This window comes from Phocoena phocoena, chromosome 2 (genome assembly GCF_963924675.1).
Source record: "Phocoena phocoena chromosome 2, mPhoPho1.1, whole genome shotgun sequence".
NCBI lineage: Eukaryota > Metazoa > Chordata > Mammalia > Artiodactyla > Phocoenidae > Phocoena > Phocoena phocoena.
Genome location: NC_089220.1, coordinates 73,954,697 through 73,979,715, shown reverse-complemented (window position 1 = coordinate 73,979,715; position 25,019 = coordinate 73,954,697). Strand labels below are relative to the sequence as shown.

The window sequence follows — 25,019 nt, the reverse complement described above, 5'->3', positions numbered from 1 at the left end:
TCACTCCTCATCGTGCATTTTTTGCTGAGAAAGAATAAAAGGTGTGAGGGGGCAGCTGGCGGGAGGGAGGAAGGGTGTGGGGAGGAATCTCTAGGGCTTTGAGGGGCCTAAGGGAGATGCCCTTAGTGGGGAGAGGTTCAGGCCTCAGGGATCTTGGGGTCCCATTTAGGGGCCCTTGTGGTTCGGGGTGGGGGTGGGACTGGGCTTTCTAAGGAGGTTCCAGTCTGTGGGGGGCTTCTCTGAGCAGGAGGGGGGATGCTCAGGTGTGAGTGCTGTGGGACCCTCAGGGCTATCCAAATACAGGGGGAGGAGTGCCCACTAAGAGGGCACTGACATTGGGGCCGCGCTGCTAGGGGGCTGAGTAGTGGGGTCTGGGGAGGGACCCACCTTGGCGCCGATGTCGCGGCTCTTGGCCCGCAGCTTGTTGACCTGGGACTCGGCGATGTCCGCCCGCTCCTCTGCCTCGTCCAGCTCGTGCTGCACCTTGCGGAACTTGGACAGGTTGGTGTTGGCCTGTTCCTCCTGCGGGGGTTCGGGGGGGCGGGAGGATGAGGTGAGAAGAGCCAGGGATTATTAGACTCCCAGCCTGGGGGCCGGCTCCTTGTCCCCTCCTCCAGGCCTGGGCCCCGTCAGGGTCACTCACCGCCTCCTCGGCCTGGCGCTTGTAGGCCTTGACCTTCAGCTGCAGCTTGTCCACCAGGTCCTGCAGCCGCAGCAGGTTCTTCCTGTCCTCCTCCGTCTGGGGGCATATGGACGGGAGAAGCCAGTTTTTTTGGGGGGTGGCAGGAGCGATTGTCTCTCCCTCCCTCACCACCCCATCTTCTCCTCACGCCTTAGCTGCTCTTCCCTCCAACAGGCCAGGTCAAAGAGGTGGTGGGGAAACTTCATCTCTGACACTACTTATAGGTCAAAGGGCACGGCAAGGTCCTCAGTCCAGGATCTAAAAAGCAAGGAGGGCTGTGGCCCTAAGGTGAGAAATGGGAGGAGGGGCTCAGAACCAAACGGGATTTCTTCATCTGATAATATGGAGACATCAGGGGTGTTCCAGCTCTAATCTGGAGCACCAGAGGTGCTCTTGGCCAGTGGTTCTGGAGTGACCAGAGAGGACTAATGAGGAAAGCAGAAAGAAGGGATTATCAAAATCCAGGTCATTCTAATCTATCATAACCCAATATATGTTTTACTGGGTCAGGTATCGGGCACCAGGATCAGTGGCTCCAATGTCACGTGATCATTCCTGATCATTGCATGTGCTAGGGTGCTATCGCCACTTATGCCCACAATACACCTGAAGTTCTACATCTGTGTCTCTTTCCTGTGTCTCTCATATCCAGCTGTCAAATGGACCAATACCCCCTTTCTCTGTCTCTCCTGCCCAGGCACACTGTGAAAATAACAGGTCAAAGGCATAAGCTCTGAGCTATACAGATGGAGGGCTTAGAACATTTTGGGATTTCTTTCTCTAAGGCCTTCTGTTTGTGGTCCTAGAAGTTCCATGGAAGATCTGAGCCTTTTCCCATCCCTGACTTTTATCACTAAAAGGCCACACAATGCCCCTGCCTCTGAGACTGGTGGAAAGATTGCTTGGACTGTTCTGAAGCCTTCATGGTAGCGCTTCAGGTTATTAAAAAACTGGGGAAATGCTGGTTCAAAGAGCTTTCAAGAAGTAGAAGTAGATTTTCCCTTCGCTAGAAAAATTCATGGACTCAAGCCAAACTATCTGCAGAGATTGTGAAAGAAAATTAATCTCAAGACAGCTTCTCAAGGAGCAGGTGGCGAGAGGGCTGGGTGGCTCCGTGTGGGGCCTGTGTGGGGCCTGTGTGGGTCAGGAGGGGGGCGCGAGGGATGCGCTTTCACATCCACTCCTAAGGGCCTGGCCCCAGAGCAGCCGCCGTGCCCGCACCTGGTAGGTGAGCTCCTTGATGCGACGCTCACTCTTCCTCATGCCCTTGATCGACTCTGCGTTGCGCTTCTGCTCGGCTTCCAGCTCATTCTCCAGCTCCCGCACCCGGGCCTCCAGCTTCTGCAGCTGCTTCTTGCCGCCCTTGAGGGCGATCTGCTCGGCCTCGTCCAGCCGGTGCTGCAGGTCCTTGATGGTCTGCTCCATGTTCTTCTTCATGCGTTCCAGGTGCGCGCTGGTGTCCTGCTCCTTCTTCAGCTCCTCCGCCATCATGGCGGCCTGTGCACGGCAGAGAGCGTAAAACAACAGGACCCCGGGGCCCCTTCTTTCCATTAAGGATCACCTCTTTCCCATCCTGCCGTTTGCTCCCTGAGGCCCTCAAACCCACAGAGTGGCAGAGTCACCGCTGTTACAGCACAGTGGCCTGGCCTGGACCCACAGGCCTGGTTCGAGTCTTTCGGGGAGGGCAAGAAGGGGAGCGGTCACTCACGTCCGTGATGGCCTTCTTGGCCTTCTCCTCGGCATTCCTGCACTCCTGCACTGCCTCCTCCACTTCGCCCTGAAGCTGGGACAGGTCTGCCTCCATCTTCTTCTTCTGGTTGATGAGGCTGGTGTTCTAGATAAAGGCAAAGAAAACTGTTGAATGTCTGCTTTGCTGCCTGATGCTACACTTTTTTTTTTTTTTTTTTGCGGTACGCGGGCCTCTCTTTGTTGTGGCCTCTCCCGTTGCGGAGCACGGGCTCTGGAAGCGCAGGCTCAGCGGCCATGGCTCACAGGCCCAGCCGCTCCGCGGCATGTGGGATCTTCCCGGACCGGGGCACGAACCCGCGTCCCCTGCATCGGCAGGCGGACTCTCAACCACTGCGCCACCAGGGGAGCCCAAAAGTCCCATTTTAATACAGCAAGCTGAGGCTGGCTGTCTTCTCGATGTAGGATATCACATAACAGCATGCATTCCACGACTCCCAGATATGTGATTTTGCCAGGCACCACCAATCCACCATGACACTCTTAGCTTTTAAGTGTAGACCCCTTTCTCAAGGCTGTGGTTCCGCAGCCATGACTAACAGAGGCGAGCTGGTCCAAGAGATGAAATAATTTATGACCCATGTGCTTGGACGTATGCTTTCTCAGGGCATCTGATTCAGAGCATTGCTAGGTGCCCTGGCTCTGTTCTCCTGGCCTCTCACCTGGGAGTGCAGCAGCTGCACCCGCTCGCTGGTCTCGATCAGCTCCTGCTCGGCCAGCTTCCGGGACCGCTCCGTCTGCTCCACCACGGCCCGCAGCTCCTCCAGCTCGGCCTGCAGCAGGTTGTTGCGCCGCTCCACGATGGCGATGTTCTCCTTCAGGTCATCGTTGGCACGGACCGCGTCATCCAGCTGGATCTGGGTGTCCTGCGCATCAGGAGAGTGGGCGTGAGACAGGCAGCTGGGCTCTGGCCCATCAGAAGGCCGGCAGCTGAACTGGATGCTGTGGAGAGCCCCTGGCGGTGGCTCAGGTGGGACCTGTGGGAGGTGCCTGCAACGGCCCCGGGGGCAGGAGGGATCTGGTGCTGTGATGGGACGCCACCCCCCAACTCGGCCACCGCCCCTCTCTGGGTGAGGTGACTTCCTGATTCCAAGAGTCACCAGGTACCTTCAGCAAGCTCTGGAGGCTCTTGACTTGCTTCTGGGCCTCGGCGGCCACGCGGTTGGCGTGGCTGAGCTGGATCTCCATCTCGTTGAGGTCGCCCTCCATCTTCTTCTTCACCCGCAGGGCCTCGTTGCGGCTGCGCGTCTCCGCGTCCAGGGAGGTCTGCAGGGAGTCCACCACCCGCAGGTGGTTGCGCTTCGCCTGCTCCATCTCCTCGTCCTTCTCTGCCAGCTTCCGCTCCATCTCTGCCTTGATCTGGTTGAACTCCAGCTGGGCCCGCAGGATCTTGCCCTCCTCGTGCTCCAGAGAGGCCTGGAGGGGGGTGGGGAGAGAGGGTCCGAGGAAGTCAGGGCACAGGGTACATTGGGGAGGGAGGCTGGGAGGATGCAAGGTGTCAGCCAAGAGGAGAAGAGATGGGGAGGGGGGACCTGCATCCCAGGCCATCCGGGTGCTCTGGGGGAGGAAGTGCTGGATACCCCTGGTTTCCTCTGTCAAGGAAAGGGGTCTGAGCTCACAACTGTCAAGACCCTCCAGCACCAACACTGCATGATCCTGACCCATCTAAAATAGCATAGAAAAGGGAAGGATTTTTACAACCAGAAATTTGAACATTTCTCTTTGTTTCCCAGGTGCCTCACCCTGTAGTGAAAAACGTTAGAAGCCCCAAATCTCGGGGCTATCGCTAGGTTCTCACAAATGAACAGTAACAATAGCTAACGTATATTAAGCACTTAAACACGATACCTCGTTTAATCTTCATAATAGTCATGCGTAAAATCTCATGAGGTATGTACAACTGATGCCATTTTACAGATGAGAAAACCGAGGTACAGATAGCTTAAGGAACTTGCCCAATGACAAAGTGGTGGTCCTGAAGCCAAGTTTCAAACTCAAGTCTGTTTGAGTCTGGAGCCCATGCTCCCACCCCCTGTCTGAGGGGTTGTTATGATGGCCAGGTTTCAACTTTATAAACCCAGTGGGAAACAAACCTATGATCAAGCTGTGTGTGGCATTTTCCTTTGCACAGACCTTGGCTTTGGAGGTAGTCATGGGTAGTGGGTATATGACCTTGGACTAAGAATAAGGAGCTGATAGATTTTGTCTTGGGTCAGCGTCACCCCCAGGTGAGGGAGTGTGCGGAGTCAGAGACAGGAGGGCAGGGGTGGGTAGGAGAGGGTCGGAGGCAGGGGTGCAGGCAGAGCCAGGCCCTCACCTCGGCCTCCTCCAGGGCCGACTGCAGCTCCAGCTTCTCGGCCTCCAGCTGCTTGCGGACCTTCTCCAGCTCGTGGATGGTCTTTCCACTGGAGCCCAGCTGCTCAGTCAGGTCGGAGATCTCCTCTGTGGGAGGGGCGGGCCGCTCAGCTGGGGGCAGCCAGGCTCCAACGGGGCGCACGCCTCTAGGAGCCGCTGGGTGGCGCCACGTGCGGACCCTCCCTGCCCCGCCCCCACCCCCGCCCCCGGCCCGCACCCTGCAGGTTCTTGTTCTCCCGTTTGAAGGTCTCCAGGTGCTCCAGGGACTCCTCGTAGGCGTTCCTGAGCTTGAAGAGCTCGGTGCTGAGGGAGCGCGCCTCCTTCTGCGAGGACTCCAGCTCCGACTGCGACTCCTCGTACTTCTGCTTCCACTCGGCCAGGATCTGCGGGGACGGGACGCGGCTCACCGGGCAGCCCCAGCCCCACGTCCAGAGGCGCCCAGGCCCCTCTCCTGGGCTCAGCCTCCTCCCAGCCTCTGCCTCCTGGGAGGACGTTCCTGACTCCCGCCTGCCCGCCTGCTCTGGCCCCTGGCTGCGAGCCCCCAGCCTGGGCCCACCTTGTCGAAGTTCCTCTGCTTCTTGTCCAGGGCCGCGGCGGCCGCGTTGGAGCGCTCCACGTCCACCATCAGGTCTTCGATCTCATTCTGCAGCCGGTGCTTGGTCTTCTCCAGCGAGGAGCACTTGGCGTTGACGGCCTCGACGGCCTCCTCGGCGTCCTGCAGCCTCTGGGCCAGCTTCTTCCTGCCCGGCGCGTTTGGGTGTATGTGTGTCACTCTACCTGGGAACAGCGGGACCTTGGGATGGCCCCTCCCTGAACTGCCAGATGAGGAGGGCCCGGCCCTCCCACACAGCTCCTTGGGACACTGAGCAGCCCTTCAGCCCTGGAACCCCAGCCTCCAGGGAGCCAGGGCTTCGGGTGCCTAGAACAGAGGCTCTTCCCTACAGGGAGCGGCATCAGGGTGGCAGCCCTCACTTCTCCCCACCCAGGCTGATCGGCGGTAGCTCCTCTGACCAACAAGCTTTTTGCTCGTCTTATACGTGAGCATCAGGTATAACCCGGGCCAAAAGCTCGCCCGTCACAGGAAGTGAGTCAGGGCCAGCCAGGGTTCACTCAGAGCGCAGGATCCCAGCTCCCTCGCAAGCACCTGTATTGCCTACCACGTTTCTCCCCACCTCCTCTCTTCCACCTCAAGTCTGCCTCCCGTGCCCACTCTGCCTGTCTCTACCCATGTCCTCTTGAGCCTTCCTCTCTTAGAAGCAGGGTGGGGTCCGCCCGGAACTCACTTGGCCTCCTCCAGCTCCTCGGTCCTCTGGATGGCGTCCGTCTCATACTTGGTCCTCCACTGGGCCACCTCCGAGTTGGCCTTGGACAGGACGCGCTGCAGCTCGGCCTTGGCCTCCGTCTCCTCCTCGTATTGCTCCCGCAGTAGGTCACAGTCGTGCCGGGCTGACTGCAGCGCGTGGGCCAGGGCATTCTTCGCCTGGGAGAGGCAACACCGGGAGGTGGGTTCAGCATCTGGGAAGGTGGGAGGGAAGGCCCTGTCCCCATTCTCCAGATCCTTTTCATATCTGTGAACTTCAACCAAGCCTCGGCCTCCTTCAGGGTGAGGGCTGGTGTGGAATCTCAACATCTTAAGGTACCTTCCCAGTCTGCCCATCCCTTCCAAATAAGAAAGGAGGCACTCAGTGATGTTCGGGTGTGGCTTAGCTGAAGAGTAGAAGAACCTGGCCTGGAGGTCTTTTCATTACAGAGGGCTCTCTGCAGCTTCCAGGCTCCATTTCTGAGGTTGGTTGCCCCAGGGCTGCCATCAATCCTGTCTGCTGCCCCGTAGCCGGGCCTCACCTTGCCCTCCTCCTCCAGCTGCCTCTTGAGGTCCTCCAGCTGCTGGGTGTAGGAGAGCTTCCCTCGGGTCAGCTGCAAGATCAGCGCCTCCTTTTCCTCCAGTTGCCGGGACAGCTCACCTGCAGGTGGGAACAAGTGTTTGTGGGCCATGGAAGGGGGCAACTGATGATCTTCCGTGAGGCAGGCGCAGGGCTGGTTAGGGGCACCCACCATTCTCCGTCTGCAGCTTGGCTCGCTGGGTGGAGAAGTCATTGAGGGAGCGCTGGGCCTCTTCTAGCTTCGCCCGGTACTCGTTGGCCTGGTCCTCCAGTGTCCGGGACACCTTCTCCAGGTTTGCCTTCAGGCGGTAAGGGACGAGAGAAAGGTGAAGGTGGGAGGGGCTGGGTTGACTGGAGGAAGGAAGGGAGGGCCAAGGTTGGGGAGCGCACAGATGTGGGGGGTGGGGGGTGAAATGGGGCGGGGCTGGAGGGGCACAATCTGGAGGGGATGCATGAATTAAAGAAGGGAGAGATGGTGAGGAGATGGAGACACAGGTGGAGGGCAAGGCAGGTGCAAGGGAGAGAGGGAGAGAGACCAGAGGGTGACGGAGGGAGTGAGAATAAGAGCGATGGCAGAGAGGAAGTGGAAGGAAGGCGCACTGCGCGGCTGTGAGGGAGGAGAGGGCGAGGAGAGGAGAGCAGAGGCCCACCTTGGCCTTGATGATCTGCTCCATGTTGGAGGTGACGTCGTCCAGCTCCAGCTTGAACTCGCTCTTCTCCTTCTCCAGCTTCTGCTTCACGCGCTGCAGGTTGTCGATCTGCTCGCCCAGCTCAGCCACGCTGTCGGCGTGCTTCTTGCGCAGGGCGGCCGCCGTGGCCTCGTGCTGCAGCGTGGCCTCCTCCAGGTCCCGCCTCATCTTCTGAAACTCAGCCTCGCGCTTCTTGTTCATCTCGATCTGCACGGACGTGGCCCCGCCAGCCTCCTCCAGCCGTTCACTGATCTCCTCCAGCTCCCGGGACAGGTCTGAGCGCAGCTTCTCCACCTTGGCCCGGGCAGCGCGCTCGGCCTCCAGCTCTTCCTCCAGCTCCTCGATGCGTGCCTGGGCAGGGTATAGGGGGCTCAGACCCACCGCCTGACCCCTCCATCACAGCCCCCTCCCCAGGGCTCTAGAAGGCTCCTGGCCAAAGCACCCAGGTCCTGCAGAGCAGTGGTTCTCACCAGGGGACATTCTGTGCCCCAGGGGACAGTCAACGAGGTCTGTCGACATTTTTGATTGTCCTGACTTGGGGAGTGGGTGTTGCTACTGGCATCTAGTGGGCAGGGGCCAGGGAGGCTGCCAAACATCCTATAATGCACAGACCGTCAGTGGGAATTTGGTTGAAGCCAAACTCTCAAGGCGTTTCCTGGAGGGGCGTCTCAGACCCAGTCTGAGCATCTGCAGCCCTGAGTCCTGAGAATCTGTCTTCAGAGAGGGATCTTGAGATCCCGTGAGGTCCTGGGTCTCAAAGATTCCACAGATTCACTAGGCTCTGCTCTGCTAATGATAAGGCAGGAAAGCTGGTGCTTGTAGTTTACAAATATTTGCAACAGTACGCCTCCAAATGATCAAGAACTTTTGTAATCTTCCGAATTAACCACAAACTCCAATCAACCATATTCCTCACTCTCCAGGGCTTACTTCATTTATGCCCAGGGCCTGGTTCCAGCTTAATTGTTCCCTTCCAGGCCAGGTGAGTGCTAGCAGGGTGCCCTCCTCTGTATCATGTCCCTACCTCATTATTTTCTGGCCTTAGCCTTGGCCTGACTAAATTGGCAGAATGTCCCATTTACAATTTTGATCTGTTGTCTGACTAGCAAGGAGCAAAGGGGAGGATTGGTGGGATCCCTTCATCTGTGGTTATGGATGTGTTGATGCAATTGTGTGAGGGGGTCCTGGGAGCAGGAGAGAGAGAACCACCAGACCCTTGCTCCCGGGATGGAGAATGGGGACTGAGTGCAAGAGCTTGGACAGGAAGGAGGAGGAGCCACAGCACACTGCCAAGACCTGGTGAGGATAACAGCACAGTTGTTCTGGGTTCAACAGTCAAAGAGGTTGCCCAGACCAGGGTAGGAGAACCTGGGGACGTCCTAATATTCGGGCTAAAACCCAGAAGGGGCACCCAAGAAGATGGGAGGGGAGAGTATCACTGAAGGCAGACCAGCCCCTGAGCAGCCCCCAGAGGAGGGGAATTGTGTTCATGTGTCACTTGTACCCTGGGCCATCGACCCTGAATGCTGAGGGGAGATTAGCTCTCTCCACTAGTGGTCTCATAAGAAAATGAGAGGATAAATAGCTGAGTCCCTGTGGCCTTGGGGTCACTATGTCCAGATCTGGCCGTATAGCTTCTGCAGCTATGAAATGGGAACGAGAGAACCTGCCTTCCTTGCTTCCAGGGCTCTTCTGACAAACATGGGACTAAAAGCACATTAAAATTCAGGGTGCATTAGAGGCAAGGGAGACTCTGGCTGTTAATTCAATCTCCTCCTGCAGAGGGATGAGAAAGCCATGCGAAAGACAAAAGAACATCTTCTTGCAAGTGGCCGGCTCACTTCTCTAGCCTGAGCTATATTAAAATAACATATATATGTTGCCTCCTGGTTGACAAAGTGGGTTCCTATACAATGTCTCTTCTGGTCCTCTGCAAGGCAGGGGTCATTAGTCCCATTTTACAGATGAGAGGAGAATCTGAGGCTCAGGATGGGGAGTGACTTGTTCAAGTTTGCAGGAGTTGATTCCATATCACGGTGCTCTGTGGGGATCCAGACTGAGTTAGTGGCTAGGGTAAATACCTGGGAAGAATAAGAACAGAGCTTCCCATGGCAAGGTGCTCCATGAAGGCTCTTCTCACCCCCGTGAAGTGGGGAGAAGCACCACAAGTAAGGGTTAGAGGAGAACGGAGCCCTACCAATTGTCCCAGAATAGAAAACCCACGAGGTGGAGCATAGCTCAGCAAGAGAAGCCCTTTTAGTAAGTATGATCCCCACCCTCTCCCCCAAATAGTCCTGCTGAAATAAGACACTATTGCTCTAATGGGGGAAGGCTGATGTTCCCAAGTGCCTGTAAGTCAGGGCTGTTGGGGCCTCCGGGCGGCTTGGAGTTCTAGATACTGTCTAGAACCCTAAGCAGCTCCTACAGCCTCAGCTGCCTCAGCGCCCTTGGGCTCCCGGTGGCTACACCCAGAACCTCACCTGGTTTTCCTTCAGTTTCTTCTGCAGCTGAAGGGCCAGTGCCTGCTCATCCTCAATCTTACCGTTCAGCTGATTAACGTCAAACTCCTTCCTGGAGGAGAAGAGGGTGACAGGTGGTTTTCCTTTCTCTGTGCCCATCCTCTCCTTCTGCCTCGGTATGCGAGGACCAGTCCCCTCCCCCTGGCCCCCGAGGGTGAGGTGGGGGGCGGGGGCTGTGTGCCCAGAGCAGCCTTGGCCAGAGGTGCTGCAGCACCTTGCCGTCTAACCCTCAGGCCAGACACCCTCAGTAGCCCCTCCTGGACGCCGCAGGCTCCTACTTCTTGAGCTTTTCTTCCAGATGCAGCTTGTCGTTCTCTAGGTCCATGTTGCTCTCCTGGGTCAGCTTCAGGTCACCCTCCAGCTTCCGCTTGGCTCGCTCCAGGTCCATGCGCACCTTCTTCTCCTGCTCCAGGGATCCCTCCAGCTGGTGGAGAAAAGAAAATGAACAGGATGTAGGAAACCTGAGATCCACAGTGCATCCTCTTCGGCTCCCTTCTAAACCCAAAGGCCAATGGGGTTGGAAGTCAAACCAGCAGAGTTAGCCCTGCAAGCATGAAGGATTAGAGACCCAGCCTAGTGAGGAACTGCAGAAAGAAAAGGGCCCCAGGGGTCATGGAAGTTAGTTCTGGGGATTGGGAACCCCTTGGCCATTGGTGTTGCCTGAAAGATCCCAACCTGAGAGGGATGGAGCATGGTTGTTACTACTCACATCATCCACCTGCTGCTCCAACTTGACCTTGGCCTTGGTCAGGGTGTTGACCTTGTCCTCCTCAGCCTGAAGGTCATCCAGGGCCTGTTGGTGGGCCTCTTGCAGAGCTTTCTTCTCCTTGGTCAGCTTGGCAATGATCTCGTCCAGCCCAGCCATCTCCTCTGTCAGGTTCTTCACCTGTTGACCAAGAACCCCATCCCCTTTAGGGTCAAAGGTCACCAACCTGGAGACATCTGTGGAGACCTCCAATGCCAAGGACCGGGGCCGCACTCAGGTCTCGGAATCCTGAGGAGACTTGGGCTGGAGCCAGAGGGAGCTGCCCTCACCTTGTTCTCTGTGGCGTGCTTCTCCTTCTCCACCTTGGCCAGCGTCAGCTCCAGGTCATCAATGTCCCTCTTGAGCTCAGAGCACTCGTCTTCCAGCTTGCGCTTCTTGGCCGTGAGCTCGGCGTTCATCTCCTCCTCGTCCTCCAGCCTCTCGGTCATCTCCTTCACCTTGGCCTCCAGCTGGATCTTGTTCTTGATCAGCTGGTCGCAGCGCTCTTCCGCATCAGCCAGGTTGTCTTGTTCCTGGGAGAAGACGACAGAGAGGAGAGATCCAGGGTCTTAAAGAGAGCCAGAGCTCTGAGACTCAGTCCCTGGTGATGAGACGGGCTATAATCCAGGGGAGGTGAGAGGAGAAATGGTCTCACCGCCTGCACTTGGAGCTGCAGGTCGTTCTTCTCCTGCAGCAGGGACACCATCTTCTCCTCCAGCTCCTTGCGTCGAGCCTCCGACTTCTCCAGCGTCTCTTTGAGGCGCCCAAACTCCTCCTTCATGGTGGCCATCTCCTTCTCTGTCTCTGCGCTCTTCAGCAGCGGTTTGATCTTGAAGTAGAGCTTCATCCAGGGCCAATTCTTGACCCCCATGAAGGCCCGAATGTTCCACTGGATTACCAGCAGGGCATCCCTGGCAAAGAAACATGGAGGCAGGGAAGGGCACTGTAAAAGAGCGCTTCGCAATCATGGGGCCAGCGGCACTCGGCTCCCAGCACATGTAAGCAAGTTTGTAGGCACCTGACGGCAGGCACCCTGTCCTGTAGCCTTGATAGGCAACCCCACCTCAGCATAACCACACTGAACGTGGAGTTGCTCCACAAATAGTTATTAATTGATCAATTCAACAAAAGGGCAGTTTATACCTTCCTTACTGGAGTATTAGTAGCTATGGAAGCTACCACTTGTAGAATGTCTACTGTGTTCGGTGTTTCTAATCTCGTAAGAACCTCAAGCATGTTAAAAAGATGATATTTTCCATTTAGGAATATCTATAATATATGTGTAAGTTATGAAGCATGAAACAAAATGACTGTCCATGAACTCATCACCCAAACAAGAACTAGAGCATTGCCATCGCTGATTCTGCCTGTGGGCTCCACCCCATCCCCTTTCCTGGTCCTTCCACCAGAAGAAGCCACTACCTCGAATCTTGTGTTTTTTGTCTCCTAACTTCTTCAAAAAATATTTTAACCATGTGTGTATGCATCTTTTAACAATATGCTATTTTAAAAATTATTTCTGAGATTTATAAAAATTGCATCACACAGTAAGTATCCTTCTGTGACTTGCTTTTGTTTACTCAGCAATAAGGTGCAAACATATTGTACCATGTAGTTTTAGTTCCGTCCTTTTTCATTGCTTTATAATATTCCCATGAATGAGTATACTACTATTCACCCATTCTCCTGTGGATGAAAAGTCAAGTTGTTTCCAGATCTTTGCTATTTTGACCAATGCTACTATAAAGATTCTTTTTTTGTCTCATGTTGAACACGTGCAGGAGTTTCTCTGTGGCAATGCACTCAGGAGTGGAAAGGTATGTAACTGTTCAACTTTAAAAGAAAATGATACGTTGTTTTCCAAAGAGATTGCACACATTTACACATCCATAAGCAGAGGGTCAGACTTCTTGATTTTTGTCAATCTAGTGTTTTAAAATGGTATCTCATTGGAGTCTTAATTTGTATTTCCCTAAGGGGAATTTTCTTTTTTTTTCTTTTTGGAATTTTCTTTTTTAAAGAATTCAAAATGAGACCCAGAGTGGCAAAGTCACTTGCTCAGGCTAGCTAGTAAGTGGTGCAGCCAGGATTTGAATTTAGGTCTCCTGACCCACGACACTTCGCTCTGCTTGTCTGCCTCTTACATCTCTGGGAGTGCCTCTCTCTTTCCCTCCAGCCTCACCTGCGCTCCAGGATCTTCTTGAACTCAATGCGCATGAGCTGACCCCGGGCTTGTGCCTGGATGCGGGTGATGATGCGGCTCAGCCTCTCGTCCCGCATCTCCTCCAGCAGCCCCAGCAGCCCCGCCTTGAAGAACACCTGGGGGTGAGGGGTAGAGCCAAGGGGGCCACAGCCTCAGAGAAGCGTAGTCAGGGTGGAGGGAGAGTGTGGGAGACCCTGGCTCAGCTTCCCAGGGCCCTGTTACCCGCACATCCTAGACCTGGGAGTGAAATGTGAAAAACAAGACAGAATGGAAGCCTGGGTTCCAGCCCTTGGTTGATACGGGTAGCCAGGAATCAGGGGTCTGCCTTCCAAACTCCCAGCTGGTCCACTCAGCATGGTCGCACATCCTGCAACGCCACCCCATGGGGCTCTAGACTCACCTTGGTGTGGCCAAACTTGTACTGGTTGTGGTCAATGTCCAGGGAGCCCAGCAGCTTCTCTGACCCTTTCCTGCTGTCAATGAACTGGCCCTCGGGGATGGCTGCCGGGTTCAGGATGCGGTACCTGGGAGGGAGGTGCCTGTAGTTACCCACGTTCTGCACTGATCTGCTCTGCCCAGAGAATCTGAGGCCACCTGAAGACTCCCCTCCCACCCGAGGCTGCCCACGCTCCCCCTGTTCCCTGAGCCCTGGGGGGCCGTGGTGCCCACCTCTGCCGGAAGTCCCCGTAGAGGATGCGGTTGGGGAAGCCCTTCCTGCAGATGCGGATGCCCTCCAGCACGCCATTGCAGCGCAGCTGGTGCATGACCAGGGGGTTGTCCATCACCCCTGTGGCAGGGAGGGAGAGGGAGGGGTCAGCCTTAGGGCAAGTGGATGCCAAGTGCCCTCTCCAGACTAAACCCTTGTGCATCGCTCACCGGGAGCCTTCCGTTCATTGGGGATGAGGCAGCGCACAAAGTGAGGGTGGGTGGTCCTCAGGTTGGTCATCAGCTTGTTCAGATTCTCCTGGGGGTGGATGAGAGTTGGAGGTCAAGAGCCACAGGGACCATCCCTTTGGTCCCTGAGCCCTGGGACCCAGACAACCTGTCACCAGAACCCTCAAAGGGATAGGGAGCTGATACATAATTTATGATGTGAGTTCAGGCTTGTATAGAATTTACATGCCAAAAATGACCACATAACTCTAGCTTCTTTCCTCTCCAAACTCAGAGCATCAGGTTAGGGTGGTGCAGACAAAATGCTCCGGGCTGGGCCTGCCCACCACAAGTCTCTTGGCATCTCTGGGTCCTTCTTACCCGGTGGAGGGCCGATACTGTCTGAAATGATGAGCCCTTTTTCTTGCCTCCTTTGCCTTTACTGCTGTCCCCTAATAACAAGAGAAGGAATGATGAACAAGGGCTTGAAAACGGAGGAGCCCTCGGGTAGGGGCAAGGCTCTGCTGCTCACTAGATGTGTGACTTTGGGCAAGTTATTCTCTAAGTCTCACTTTTCTCATGAGGAGGAGAAGATTAGAAAAGATCAAGCATGGAGCTTGCCTTTCCAGTGCTTGACACAAAGCAAGCATTGAAATAACATCTGTGCTTTCTCTTCCCATTCCCTTCTAACCCCTACCCATGCTTACATCTTTCCACTTTCTACTTTTCTTCTTGTACTTTACCCTCATCGTTTCAGTTCACACCCTTTCTCTTCCTTCTCTGAACTGGAGGCTCGTTTGTTCTACTGTATGTTCAGTGATCCTCTCAACATTTACTGTGACCTCCTGCAGGCACGGCTCCATGCCAGGCCTGCTGCAGTGATGTGCGTGCCACCCTCACTGATCTTCAGTTGCTCAGAGTCTTGAAGAGATGCACAGCATGTACAACAACGTCCATAACCCAAAGGGCAAAATGGCACTTCCACAGAAGGGGTAGAGATGGGCCGCTGTGGGATCTCCTGACCCCCTCCCGTGGCTCACGGGCTCCCTCCTGCCTTTCGAGTTGTGTGCTTTGAAGCAGCGGGATCCTGGCCCCTTGCACCTCCGGAACTGCTCTGGCAGTGCAGGGCTGCCCTCTTACCGACATCAGTGGAGGCATACGAGGAGAAGAGTGTGGCCATGAGCTTGAGGGAGGACTTCTGGTACAAGCCCACTACTGTCTCGTTGAGCGGGTCTTTGTTCTTCTCCAGCCAGCCTAGGATGTTGTAGTCCACGGTGCCAGCATAGTGGATCAGGGAGAAGTGGGCTTCCGGCTTCCCCTTGATATTACGTGGCTTCTGGAAGTTGTTGGACTTGCCCAGGTGGTTGTCGTACAGCTTGGCCTTGAAGGTCATGTCAGTGGCCTTGGGGAACATGCACTCCTCCTCCAGGATGGACATGATGCCCATGGGCTGATGGCAGGGTGGGGAGGGGAGAGCATCACTGAGTGCACTCCCAGGCTTGCAGAGTCCCATACCCCGACAGAGGAGAGACTGCAGCCCAGCGTAGCAGGCAGGCCACAGAGAGCCTGAGCTGGTACCTCGTGTCCCGATACAGGAAGCCAATATTCCTGGAGTTAACCTAAATCCGAATACATTCAGATCTGGGCAATGTAACCTCTTTCTAACCCAGTGGACCCAGAGAAGAGCCCCGTACTCCCAATCCCCAGCCCCTGGCCCCCCAGGGCTCAAGAACAGCCCCTTCTTCCTGAATGGCTCCCTGCCCCAGCACGGGGTGAAGGCTGGGACAGAGATGTGTCAGAGGCACCAGACTACAGGGCAGGCCAGACTCCTGCCTATATGACGGGTAACAATCGTTCAAGGAACGGTTAGAGGGATCCAGGCTCTGCACAACGTCCTGCACTTCAGAAAGCGTAGCAGCTCTTGACTTTTCTTGGGGCAGGGATCCTACTGAGAATTTGGCAAATCCAAAGACTCCCTCCCCAGAGAAACGCACATACACACACACACCCACTTGCATATACACCTCGCCCACCACCAGTCCACACACACTTTTACATACAATTTCAGGGAAATCTGAGGCCTCTGGAAGAGCAGCACCCTGGATAACTACGCAAAGCTTTTGGGGAAGGCCCTGTTTTCTGACTGGCCAGTGGCTGGGCTGGGAGAGGGGCAGTTGCTGCGGCCTCTGGCCTCCATCAGCAGTGGAGCCCTGGGAGCAAGTCAGCACTGGGAGCCTCCCACAGGCTCCATCCTGTCTCCTCTGAGGAACCTCCATAGATAAGAGGAGCTGAACAAGGGCTTATCCTCAGCCAACAGGGAGAGGATGGGAAGCTGACATGTCTAGTTTCAGCCTAGTTTCTTTCCACGAATGACGCTTCTCATGGGGTGTCAGAGGGGCCAGGAGCCCTCTCCTTCACTACATCCCCCTCTTAAGACCCTGGGAGGTGTCCACCAGACAGGACAAGGTCTTAGGTGTTGGGGAGAGAAGGAAGGGCTGGACCTGTGTATGCTTGTCATGTCACAGTGTGTGAAAGCAGGGCTTGGGATTCTGGGACTAGTTTCCTGGGTGTAGAGGGACAGGGCTGCCACTTTGTCTGGGATGGCGGGTGAAGGGGACCGGGTGGAGGGGCCGAAGCGGCACCTTCTCGATGAGGTCGATGCAGGCCTGCAGGTCCATGCCGAAGTCGATGAACTCCCACTCGATACCCTCCTTCTTGTATTCCTCCTGCTCCAGCACGAACATGTGGTGGTTGAAGAACTGCTGCAGCTTCTCGTTGGTGAAGTTGATGCAGAGCTGCTCAAAGCTGTTGAACTACAGAGTGGGGGGTGGGGGAGGGGAGCGGGTCAGGCGGGCAGCTGTCCGTGGCCCATGCGGTGCGCCCAGGGCCGCGTCCAGCCCGGCAAGGGGTGCAGCTGGCCCCTCCCCTCCCCTGTCAGGGCGGGGAGGGAGGGCGCCCTGAAGACACATGACCGTCTCCACCAGAGCACACCGCCGTCCCCGCGCCTGGCCTGCAGCCGGCTCGGCCAGCGGTGGCTTCCTGTGCGAACCAGGGAGTTACTGTTCTCCCGGCCCTGGGGCTCCCCACTCACGTCGAAGATCTCGAAGCCGGCGATGTCCAGGACGCCTATGAAGTACTGGCGCGGCTGCTTGGTCTCCAGGGTGGCGTTGATCCGCGTCACCATCCAGTTGAACATCTTCTCGTACACGGCCTTGGCCAGTGCCCCGATGGAGTAGTACACCTGCTGGACATTCTGCCCCTTGGTGACGTACTCATTGCCCACCTTCACTCGAGGGTGGCACAGCCCCTTGAGCAGGTCGGCTGAGTTCAGCCCCATGAGGTAGGCAGACTTATCAGCATCTGGTGGAGAAGGAAAGGGATAAGCAAGCACTTTCAGCAGACCCTCTTTCCCAGGACCATCAGGTCCTGCCTCTCTCGTTAAAGAGTAGCAAATAGGGACTTCCCTGGTGGTGCAGTGGTTAAGAATCCGCCTGCCAATGCAGGGGACACGGGTTCGAGCCCTGGTCCAGAAAGATCCCACATGCCGCGGAGCAACTAAGCCCGTGTGCCACAACGACTGAGCCTGCGCCCTAGAGCCCGTGAGCCACAACTACTGAGCCCGTGTGCCACAACTACTGAAGCCTGCACGCCTAGAGCCCATTCTTCGCAACAAGAGAAGCCACCGCAATGAGAAGCTTGCGCACCACAACGAAGGGTAGCCCCCGCTCGCCCCAACTAGAGAAAGCCCGCGCACAGCAACGAAGACCCAACGCAGCCAAAAGTAAATAATAAATTAAAAAAAAAAAAAGAGCTGCAAATAGAGGCCTGAAGGGCACAAGGCTTGCAATGGTGACACAGCCAGTGTGTGCCTGAGTCAGGCTGGAGCCCAGGCCCCTCCCTCACCCCAGGACCTCCTACCACACTGCATCCCTTCATCTCTCCAGGGCAGGGACTGTGGCTGATGCTGTCCTCTGCTTCTTTCCTCCTTTGTCCCCAGTCCCAGGATCTAGCCCAGGACTGGGCCTGCTCTACCCTGAATCTATGTGTTGGCCAACATGGCTGGCTGGGAAATCAAGGTTCCTAACAGTATGTTGGTCACCCTCCCCCAATCCCCAGCTCTCCAGATGTGCCATCCAACATATGATATCTAGTTAGAAGGAATTTATTTGGTTTAATTTCAAGAGTTCTGTGATAACTGGCAACATGCTATTGTGAAACTGAGGCTTGGCATTTGATCTGGACAGACATAGAGAAGGGGTCCTTGAAGGTGGGCCAAGAGGAACGTTCTTGGGCGTTTGTCCAGCCCTGTTCACACCCCTTCACATCTCCTTCTCAAAGGATTCTCGAGATAGCCTTAGAGGGAGCTGGGAAGGGCTTTCGCTCCATTCCACTGAGGGGGAAACTGAGGCCCAGCGATGTGGGTGATGCGCCAATGCCCTGAGCTGTGTCCTGACCCTTGGCTTCCCGCCTCCCAAACAGAACATGGCACGGAGGCTGCGAGGGGCTCACCCAAGGCCTGGGCATCCCTCACATACACACTGCATTAGTGATGGGGATGTGCAGAGATCAGTTCTCTGCTTTCCTGGGCTTGAGGGTGTCTTGGGTGCAGAAGGAAGTCTCCCCAATTCGCTTCTGCTCTGTGCAGCTGGGTTGAGAAGCTAGCGGGATTGAGAGGTGCCTCCCTGTCTGCCCACTTCTCCCATGTCCCGGCCTTCACCCACCCACAAGCCTCCGGTCCTCTGGGAGCCAGCCTGTCTGGGATGCAGGGTGGCATCCGGCTAGGTTCTAATGGAGAAGAAAGCCTGGAGCCTGGGCCAGGTGGCCTTGGGGTGGGGCTGAGCCCGCCCTGGGAGAAAGCGCAGCCTTTCAACCACCTGCTTCTCCTACTCCTGGTTTCTTTCCACTTTCTCTATCGAGGTCCTAACATCGCTACTGTGAACGTAACTCCTTAAAAATCATTGAAAGGGGCGCATCCCTGGTGGCACGGAGGTTAAGAATCCGCCTGTCAATGCAGAGGACACGGGTTCAATTCCTGGTCTGCGAAGATCCCACATGTCGCGGAGCAACTAAGCCTGCGAGCCACAACTACCGAGCCAACGTGCCTCAACTACTGAGGCCCGTGCTCTTAGAGCCCGTGCTCCGCAGCAAGAGAAGCCGCCCCAATGAGAAGCCCGCGCACTGCAACGAAGAGGAGCCCCCGCTCGCCCCAACTAGAGAAAGCTCACGCACAGCAACGAAGACCCAACGCAGCCAAAAATAAAATCGTTGAAAGGCACCCCTTTTGGACACAGAATGGGAGACCGTGCTCCCAGAGGACTGTCTCTGCATGACGGGCAGATGCCCATCCCCTCAGGCCTTCTCAGTGCCTGCTCTCCTGTCCTCGAACCTTCAGTGCCGTCGGGCTCGGCCTGCTCCTCCCGCTGCTTCTGCTTGAACTTCATGTTTCCGTAATGCATGATGGCACCCGTCAGCTTGTAGACACCGGCCTTCTCCTCAGGAGTGAAGCCCAGCACGTCGAAGGCACTCTGGGGCAGGGCAAGAGAGGCAGAGTGGGTGGCGGGGCGGGTGGCCCAGGAGCCCCGGGACCCGCCCACTGCCTCCTAGCTCACATCCGTGGCTACCAGCTCCTCGGAGTCGTCGATGGAGGCCACGGACACCTCCCCCTGAGACACGAAGGCGTAGTCGTAGGGGTTGTTGGTGACCAGCAGCATGTCTGTCCAGGCGGGGGACAGGGCAGGGGGCAAGGGGGTGGGAGGGGGCACGGTGGGGGGCAGGGGTGGGATGAAGGGAAGAGCGGGAGCAGGTAGAGAGGAGGACCGTCAGCAAGGACCAAGGGGAGGACCCAGAAGGAAAGGAAAAGTGGGCAGCGAGGACCCAGGGTGGGAGGATGGTGGGAGAATGACAGGTGGGAGAAGGGGAGGCAAATGCAGAGGAGAAGGAGTAAAGCAGCAAGGAAGGGTGGAAAGGGAGGCAAGAATTGACACAGGGGAGTCCAAGGTGAGGGAGGAAGAGAAAGGCAAGGGGCAGATGGAAGGAGTGGGGGTGAGCAGGCTGGCAGGACGGGTGAGGAGGAGGGATCTGCCCTGCACAGGCGGGCTTGCGGAGGGCGCTGGGGGCAGCAGGGCCATCGGGCTGGGCTCACCCAGCAGCTCTGGCTTCTTGTTGGACAGGATCTGGTAGAAGATGTGGTAGTTCCTCTCAGCCTTCAGCTGGAAGATCACCCGGGACTTCTCCAGGAGATCTGAAGTGAGGAGAGGCGGGGAGGCAGGTAAGGAGGGAAAAAGCCAAGCCAGCAACAGGGTGGAGGTCAGGGGAGAAGGGCTCTCACAGCAAGTGGAGAGAGCCCGGGGAAAGATACGGTTTAAAGGAAGAAGAATTCTAAAGCCAAGAGGCAAATGTAGACAGAGACAGAAGATGGAGGGGAAATGTTGAGGTGGGGCATCTGGCGGGAATGAAGGCAGAGGTGGAGGACCCAGAGGTGTGGGCAGGGCTCCCCACGTACTCACAGGTTTCTATGTCTGCAGAAGCCAACTTTCCAGTGGCTCCAAAGTGGATCCTGATGAACTTCCCCTGGGGGCAGATGGGACAAAGAGTGAGAGAACTGGCCAGAAGAGACGCATGGAGATCCTGGACCTCATCGCAACCCAGAATGCCCTGGACGGTTCTGGAAATGTAAATGACTTCTTTGGAATCCCAGTTTAGTATCAGTAAAACAGGGAAGAGGATGCCCATCCCCACATGCCACCCAGGGATCTCTGAGCAGAAATGACACAGGAGGGGACTTCTCTGGTGGTCCAGCTGTTAGGATTCTGCTCTCCCAATACAGGGGGCCCAGGTTCAATCCTTGGTCAGGGAACTATTAATAGATCCTGCACGCCACAACTAGAGATCCCGCATGCCACAATGAAGATCCCACGTGCCACAACTAAAGACCCAGCTCAGCCAAATAAATATTTTTTAAAAAAGAAAGAAATGACACAGGAATGAGCACTGATAGAATGTGTCCTGTTTGTACCTCTGATATGATCTTTTGTAATCCTCCCAATAACCAGCAAGGTAGATACTACTACCTCTGTCTCACTGATGAAGGAACTGGGGCTCAGAGGGGTGTGGGGACTTGCTGGACAGATGGAATGTTGGGGAATTGGCTCCAACGCCCATGCTCTCTTCCCACTTCCAGTGTGGAAGAGCTTTGGAAACAGTCATAAGGAAAATCTAGAATGTGACCCAAATCAGCCCTGTTACTCGGCTCTGGAACAGCTGTGGTAGCTCTGGGTCTCTTTTCTTGAGTTCCCAGCACTCGGGGGCCTGGCTGAGTGGGGAGGGTTTGGAGTGTGTGTGTGTGTTATTTGATATCCCAAAACCAAATGCAGGACAATCAACCAGGTGGGGTGACTGTTGGCAAAACTGCACCCCCCTTTTTTTTGTTGAGGCCGCATGAGGCCAGTTGGCAGTGGTCAGGTGCACTCACGAAGCGGGAGGAGTTGTCGTTCCGGACTGTCTTGGCGTTGCCGAAGGCCTCCAGGGCGGGGTTGGCCTGGATGATCTGGTCCTCCAGGGTGCCCTGCAGAGGGAGCAGAGCGTGGGGCTGCATCTCCAGTCCACCTCCAGGTGGTGGTGGGGAGGGCAGGGGTGTGGCCGGATGGACTGCTGGGGGGGTCTGCTGCTCCAACGGGTCATATTCAGACCACAGAGTGTGTGTCTCCTGCCAGGTAGGTCTTGAGCACTGGGCTCAGGGGTGCAGTCCACACTGTTTCCCAGGGCAGGGCTAGGGGTCACCTGGTCAGCCCACCCCCCAGTCCCCCTCTGCCGAGCCCGTGGCCCACCCGGCACCTTGGTTGCATTGACGTTGTCCTTCTTGCCACGGTCACCTATGGCTGCGATGCTGGCAAAGTACTGGATGACACGTTTCGTGTTCACAGTCTTCCCTGCCCCAGATTCTCCGCTGGGGGCAACAGGGACCCATCAGAGCCCAGATTCCCACCGTCCTCCATTCGAAGTTCAGCACTGCACCCTCCTCTCTCAGAGTCCCAGCCATCTAATCTCCTCCCCCGGGGCCCAGCTCCCTGCAGAGTCTGCCCAGCACTGTAGGTCACTCCGGCACTCCTCGGAGAGCCCAGTTCCTTGCAGTCTCCGCCTTAAACCTTTCCTCCCCACCCCATCACCCCCAGGAATCAGCCTGGATCCCCCCCAGCCCACGGCCCTCTGTGGGTGGATGGTGTTTGCTCACGTGATGAGGATTGACTGGTTCTCCCGATCTGGAAGAGAAAAGAGCAGAGGCAATGGGGTCAGGGCTGAGGGCCCAGGTCCACGGGTGTGGGGCTGAGGAGCCACAGGTCGGAGCAGCCGGCCCACCTGTCAGCATGTACTGGTAGGCGTTGTCGGAGATGGAGAAGATATGGGGCGGCGCCTCGCTCCTCTTCTTGCCCCGGTAGGCGGCCACCACCTCGGCGTTGTACACGGGCAGCCACTTGTAGGGGTTGACGGTGACGCAGAAGAGGCCCGAGTAGGTCTGAAAGGGGAGATAGGGCAGTCATGAGCAGTTGGAAGGGAGAGCCTGGGGTGGGCAGTGGTGACAGGCAGAAGAGTCCCTGGTCAGCCCAGCTGGCTTCTCTCTTCCTGCAGCTGACCAGGGATGGGATAGGGGCAGAGAGCCCTCTGGGAGAGTTCCAACCCCCTCCCCGTGAGAGAATCGCCCCGGCCTACTTTGGACTCTGTGCAGGACAGGCTGCCCGCCGTGTGCAGGACACACTCACGTAGATCATCCAGGCTGCGTAGCGCTCCTTGAGGTTGAAGAGCACTGCGGGCTCGTGCAGGAAGGTCAGCATGGCCATGTCCTCGATCTTGTCGAACTTGGGTGGGTTCTGCTGCAACACCTGGTCCTCCTTCACGGTCACCGTCTGGGGAGGGGTTGGGGCAGTAGGACAGGGGTGACCACACTCCCACCAGGACCCTTGCCAGCCTCGCCCACTTACCTCCTCCCAGAGTACAGGCTGTGACCCGGCCTCGTTCCCCTAGCTCTTCTCTCACCAGTGCCTGGGCCCTTGCCCATAGCTTCCCATGACACCAGATAATTTACCTGCTCACTGTCTCTCCCTTCCTAGGTACTGTCCTAGAGTCCCTGTGTCTTGCCAGTTCCCCAGACCCTGTGCCCATGAGCATCACCGTTCAGTCCCTGCTTAACTGTCTAGGGCTGGCTACTCTCTGACCTGTGCACACACACCTTACCCTGACTCCTGGGGGCAGTACTTCAGGGAATCAATTGCTCAGGGCAAACCTTGCCACTAATGGAAAAACATCTCATCCATCTACCTTACACTCTTCATTGGTCACTGTCAAATGGTTCGATCTCCACTGGTCAGTTTGCCGTGCCCTGACGTCATGAGATCCTGCAAGTAGGTATTCCAGCATTTTTTACAGTGGAGAAAGCTGTGGATCGAATAACTAAATGATTTGCCAGCATGGTGGCTGCTAGTGGCAGAGCTGGGTTCAGGGTCAAAGTCCCCAGAGGTTCTGAGCCACTGCTGCTGACCAGTGGCAGTTCTCGTGGTCGGCATGAGGGACCAGGACTGTGGATTTCTGAGTGCCAGTCGTCAGCTCTGGACTGAACATTCTGCTCAAGAGTTCCTGCTCTTTGCGTTCATCGGTAAAAGTTTGCTCTTGGTATGGCTGGGGAGGACTGGGGAGACTCGGTTCATGGAGGAAACTGAGGCAGAGTGGAGGGACGCAGGTTTGAGAAGGGAGCTTCATTTGATGCTGTGTCTATGCCCTCTTTATCTACAAGTCCCCTCTGAAGAGGAAACCAGCTGAGGTTTTTGGCCGCCAGCATCCTCTCTGGCAACGGGCTGGCGTGGGGCCTCGTTACACCTGCTCAGACCTAACAAGAAAGGTCAGTTCTTACTCAGATGCTGGGCTTCTCGAGGGGGCTCATCCAGCACCCCCGCTGGCTTTGGCTCTTCTCCAGAGCCCCTCAGCTCCCACTGCATGTGGCTCCACCCCTGCACCCACCACCCCGTGCTGTGCCCCACACACCTTGCCGTTCTCCGTCTCGGCAGTGACCTTGCCTCCCTCCCGGGACAAGATCTTGGCCTTGACAAACTCTTCCTTGTCATCCGGCACGAAGCACTCAGTGCGGATGTCGAAAGGCCGGGTCTGGGCCTCTAGACGCTCCTTCTCTGACTTGCGGAGGTACTGGGCCGCCGCCCCGAAATCGGCCATCTGGGCATCGGTCATCTTGTCCCTCCTCTGCGGCTGAGACAGGAGGGCCCAGGCCTCAGTGGGTGGCATTGCCCTCTGCCCCTGACTCTCTGCCCCACCCCCTCACCACCTGGGTCCTATCAGTCTCACCTCCCTACCTGGCCTGGGTCCAGCCCTCCCCAACTCGGGTTCTGCTTCCCTTGCCCTCTGATGTGAAGCTGAAGGAGAATCTGCGAGGGGTCTGCGTGGGGTGGAATTGGCTAGAGTTTGCTAAGGCGAGGTGCTGAGCTGCTCAGAGGAGAGCAGCAGCCTGGCTTCCAGGAGAAAATTGGGGTGGTTCTCACCCGGCGATCTCTTCACAGAGAATCCTGGAGACTCTAGACCATGGGCGGAGCCACAGAGGTACAGCCAGGCAGAGGGAAGAACAGACAAGGAGAATGAGGAACAACGGAGGCAGGCCCGTGGGGAGAAGTAAGCCGGGAAGCTAAATCGAGAGCCAGCCGAGTGGGACAGACCGACATGGGCAGTCGGGCAGATGAGAGGCAGGGAGACAGAAAAGAAAGGACGCAGAGCTAGTAAAAGTGAGAGGAGTGGGATGTGGAGTCTGAGTTGGAAACAGAGAGGCAAGGAGATTAGAACACGCAGCTGTGAAGGGCAGGAGGAGAGACAGACAAAGAAGTATGATAGTGACAAGTACTGACAAAGACCAAGAGGCAAAATAAAATTGGACAAGGAGAGGGAAGCCATCCAAGGAGGGACAAACATGGAGAAAGCACACGCAGGATACAGAAAGCAGGAGAGGACAGATGCAGGGAAAGAAATGTAGATGGGAGAAGAAAAGAGGTTTCTGGTTTTCCCCTTAGAACCTCCCCTCTGTCAGTGGGAACTTCCCAGGGCTGGAGAAAGTCAGTTTTAGCAGAACCCTTGGGCCTCCGACTGACTTGCACCCCCGTTCCCCTCAAGTTGGGGGCTCTGAGGGCTAGGTACGGAGCTCCCACCCAAACCCCATCTTACCTGGTTCAGAGGAGTGTCAGTCTGTCCCTAGAGCACGATCCTTTATATCCTGCTGCACCCACCCACTGCCTAAATTTGGAGTCCTTCCCTAGGGACCCTCCCTCCCACCTCTCTCC

The 25,019-nt window shown here is 56.4% G+C and overlaps 1 protein-coding gene across 1 annotated transcript; it reads right to left on the bottom strand.

The window, feature by feature from the left end:
• On the bottom strand, positions 1-23,925 carry LOC136118684 (myosin-6). The gene is made up of 37 exons (XM_065871939.1): positions 23,725-23,925; positions 22,449-22,592; positions 22,048-22,204; positions 21,923-21,950; positions 21,526-21,637; positions 21,164-21,256; positions 20,199-20,262; positions 19,835-19,933; positions 19,302-19,405; positions 19,079-19,217; positions 16,784-17,052; positions 16,335-16,505; positions 14,833-15,142; positions 14,074-14,144; positions 13,696-13,783; positions 13,489-13,606; positions 13,220-13,343; positions 12,799-12,935; positions 11,272-11,527; positions 10,907-11,149; positions 10,581-10,757; positions 10,150-10,295; positions 9,833-9,923; positions 7,314-7,703; positions 6,836-6,962; positions 6,626-6,744; positions 6,067-6,263; positions 5,340-5,523; positions 5,001-5,166; positions 4,746-4,870; positions 3,536-3,844; positions 3,091-3,294; positions 2,391-2,516; positions 1,904-2,179; positions 644-739; positions 388-522; positions 1-24 (listed from the first exon to the last, which is right to left on the bottom strand). The coding sequence occupies exons 1-37, from the start codon at positions 23,923-23,925 to the stop codon at positions 1-3; spliced, it is 5,820 nt and encodes a 1,939-aa protein (XP_065728011.1).
• Positions 23,926-25,019: the final 1,094 nt, after the last annotated feature.

What these genes read in the sequence shown, in the direction of transcription:
- LOC136118684 (XM_065871939.1), bottom strand. Translation starts at nt 23,925, where the DNA reads ATGACCGATGCCCAGATGGCCGATTTCGGGGCGGCGGCCCAGTACCTC. An exon ending in TGCAGCTCCAAGTGCAGGCG is followed by an intron (nt 11,150 to 11,271) that starts GTGAGACCATTT and finishes GTCTTCTCCCAG; the next exon opens with GAACAAGACAACCTGGCTGA. An exon ending in AGCAGAGGAACTTCGACAAG is followed by an intron (nt 5,167 to 5,339) that starts GTGGGCCCAGGC and finishes CCGTCCCCGCAG; the next exon opens with ATCCTGGCCGAGTGGAAGCA.